The following is a 3,702-nucleotide window of genomic DNA, read 5'->3' on the forward strand; positions in this document are numbered from 1 at the left end:
ATCTCACTTTCTAATGAAAGTAGAAGGCAGACAGGCACGACCGATTAACAATGAGCTTAAACAACAACATCTTAAAAACCGACTGGACAGGTTAATAAATAAATATGTACAGCACATACAAATGAAAATCCAGCCAGCACAACTGAACAACAACAAAACCCTTTGCTGGCTCCTTCAAGAACTAATATGAATAATAACAGATTCAAATCGTGTTCTGTTATATTCAACGTTTCACATTAAGGTCATTGCAATTCAACCCACAACAGAAGCCAGGGTCCTGTCAGAAATTGCTTAGTTTTTGATGTGAATGTATGTGAACGAGCCCCTGCTGTGCGTGCACGTGTACAGCTGCAGATCCTCTGACCCACTCTCAGGCCTTTTGTGCTCATGCGGTGCTCGTGCGTACACAGCCACTCTTCAAAGCCGATAAGAGTGATTGTGGAGACTTCTTGGATTCGAGAAAAAAAATCCATTATAGTCTGATTCATCTTCCATTTGCGTGTTTGAGCTCGAGTCAGCGGGTCGTTCCTGAGCATTAACAGTGGAGGAGGCCATCTCCTATGTTCTGTTGTTCACTGAGACCACCTGCTGTTCACATCTCATCTCCACCTTCACCTTCATCTTCATCTTTCATGAGCCGGTGGGACCCGCTTGAGTATTTCAGCACATTATAGTACAGACACACATTCTTGGCACATGTACAACCTATTTTATACATTTTGTTCTTTTGGTTCTTTGCCTCAGCAGGTGAACAGGTGATGTTTGTATTAATCTGTTATAACACACGTATCTTACATTGGTTACATTATTGAATGTGGAAGGAGAAAGCGCCCACCCACTCATCACTTGCTGAATTACAACACCAGCGGTATGGCTAATTGTCATGCGTAATTACGCACGCAGTCACTGAGACCGTGGACTCGACATACAGCACACCTAATAGTTATTTAACAAGCAACTTCACGGGAGTCATGCGTGTAATATTTATACGCAAAAGTAACTCTTAGACGAAAGCAGGTTTCTTTATAGAAATTGGCGACATTACGCACAGCATTAAAGACAAGAAGCTGACGAAGGGAACTTTCTCCATGAGCAGAATTTCTCGACAGGAGGCTGCTTGTCCTGTCTGTGCTTTCTGACCCGTCTCTCATCTCACTCCATGTCTTTCTGTCGTGCGCAACCGGTGCGCTATGGTTAGGTTCCCAAACCTTTACGCGCTCTGTCAAATCCTCCACCACGCTCCCAGAACCCACTATCCTCTGTGTATGAGATGTCTGAGTTTGTTCCTGAACTCCTTCCTCATGAGGCAGTAAATGATGGGGTTCAGGCAGCTGTTGGTGTGCGCCAGACAGACGGTCAGTGGGAACACATACGTGTGGACTATGTAATAGGCGCTGTCCCAGTTTGCAACGTTCAGCTTGACCAGCACACTCCACAGGGTGATGGCGTGGTTGGGCATCCAGCACAGGAAGAAGGACAACACGACGATGGTGATGGATCGTGTGACCTGGGATCTGCGTTTGGGGTTGCTGGTTTTCATGCTTCGATTGCGGATGAAGCGCAGCAGCATGATGTAGCTGATGGACACGATGGACATTGGCAACACAAAACCCACAAGTATTTTCTGTATGTGATAAACGGCCAACCAGTACTGTCCACCCGGGAACCGCAGCAAACACAGCTTCTCTCCGGTCACGTTGCTGACAGTGGAGAAGATCGAAGTTGGCGTAGTGGCCAGAGTCGCCAGAGTCCAAATTAACGCGCACACCCATTTGGCTGAACAGGACCTGTGCGGGGTTCTGTTCTTCAGGGCAGAGGCCACCGACCAGTAGCGGGTCACGCTCATGGCGGTGAGACAGAACACGCTCGCGTACATGTTCATCACGGTGATGGAGAGGATGATTTTGCACATGGCGTCTCCAAACGGCCAGCTGAAGTCCATCACAGTGTCCACGGCCCAGAAGGGCAGCGTGAGGACAAACTGCAGGTCCGTCACCGCCAAATTGAGCACGAAGAAGTTCACGCTGGACATCTTCCTCTCCCGTTTCACCCTGATGAAGAAGAGGACCAGCAGGTTCCCCACAAGCCCCGCAGCGCAGACCACGGAGTACACCATGCAGATGAGGAATCTCAGCACCGGGCTCCCGTCCGCGGACACGTCGATGTCCTCCAGGTTGCTGAAACGGTCCAGCTCCGCCAGTGACCCGTTCAAGGAAACACTTTCGTTTCCCTCCACCATGATGTCAGCAGATGATGTTCACTCCTGTGTGTTAAGGTGAGACTGAAACATCTCTGTCCAAATGCAGCTGGATGTGCGGGTATATGGTGCCATCCTCGCTCCTCCGCCTGTCAGCATCCACCCCACCCTCCTGACTCCTCTCATCCCCCAGCATCCCTGCTCTGACAGCATGAAAAGCCTGCTCCAAAACCCGCCCTCCATTCTCTAAGGGCCGGGGGAGGTGGTTGAGGTGTGAACTGGTGAACATCACATCTGAGGTCTCAATCCATCCTGTGCGTAACGGAGGTTCCTCGGGGGCGTGAGGCGTCCCATCACTTTGAATCCTAAAGTGAAATTCAAATTAAGAACTTAAGACGCTTCCTATTAAGTTTAGCTAGTGTCGTTTCCTTTAAAAAGCTGACCGGAGTTGACAAGTCGTGCGTAATTGGATTAGCACGGAGAAAGCCGAGGGAAGAGGAGACCAAAACGACTTTCTGCTGCCACCCAGTGCTCAGTCTCAGAACTGACATAAACCCACAACAACACGGAGAAATAACAGAATGCATTTTATTACATCTAAACTTTTCTACATAAACAGGTAACATTCAATAAGTAAACAATTTCTTCCAATGCAGGTAATAAATATTTTTTTCCACTTGGTATATTTGTACAAATTGACAAGGGTCTACTGTACACCGTCTTTTCTATCCCCCTCCTCCAAATGCCTTGTTTGTGATTCTCCTTGGATCGGAGCTGTGAAACAGAACCTGTGAATGTTTTTAAGGCAGTGAGTGCAGATGCCGACTTGAGTCCGACTTTGAGATTATTTCCCTTTTGGTGAGACTCTGTATACGCCACAGTCCTTTTTTTATTTTTCTCCATAATCGTGCAGCTTTCATTTTTCAAAAAAATATATAAATTAATTTATTCTCTCGCTCTGAATTGACACACACAAAAAATAGCGTACAAACGGACATCAAATACCCACGTTTGGATCTGAACTTTCAGGTGTCAGGTTTCCATACAGACATAATATACACATTGTTGAGCTTTTCCCTTTTATCTACGGAGACGTGATGACAACTGAAGATTTGAGCCGCCTGCCGAGCTCTTGAAAACACAGTTAAGAGCAACTACTGATAAAACTTTACCCCTGTTTCCTCAAACAGAGTTGAACACAGCCGACACAAGCTGCTGAGAAATATGCTTTGTGTATAAACAGCAGGTTCAGAGGGACTGAGCCTTTTGCTTTTCCATCACTGCAAGTTTTCTCACAAACATTAGTCAGAGAATGAAAGGAGGAGAAAACCCACCCGCACAACAACAACAAAGACTGCTTCTCCCTTAAACTACCCTGCAGGAGCCACAGGGGGGAGCTGTGAATGCTCAGTGAAACACGTTGCATGGGGAGAGGACAGAGTGTTTAGAGCACATCAACAGAAACACATTCAGAACGGTCTCACACTCCATATGAGTGATCTACT

At 47.0% G+C, this 3,702-nt stretch overlaps 1 protein-coding gene across 1 annotated transcript; it reads right to left on the reverse strand.

Moving 5' to 3' along the window:
- Positions 1-2,354, reverse strand: rxfp3.3a1 (relaxin family peptide receptor 3.3a1). The gene has a single exon (XM_062404166.1). The coding sequence runs from the start codon at positions 2,237-2,239 to the stop codon at positions 1,253-1,255; it is 987 nt and encodes a 328-aa protein (XP_062260150.1). The 5' UTR covers positions 2,240-2,354; the 3' UTR covers positions 1-1,252.
- Between the last annotated feature and the right edge of the window lie 1,348 nt (positions 2,355-3,702).

This window comes from Platichthys flesus, chromosome 1, assembly GCF_949316205.1.
Source record: "Platichthys flesus chromosome 1, fPlaFle2.1, whole genome shotgun sequence".
Lineage (NCBI taxonomy): Eukaryota > Metazoa > Chordata > Actinopteri > Pleuronectiformes > Pleuronectidae > Platichthys > Platichthys flesus.

What these genes read in the sequence shown, in the direction of transcription:
- rxfp3.3a1 (XM_062404166.1), bottom strand. Translation starts at nt 2,239, where the DNA reads ATGGTGGAGGGAAACGAAAGTGTTTCCTTGAACGGGTCACTGGCGGAG.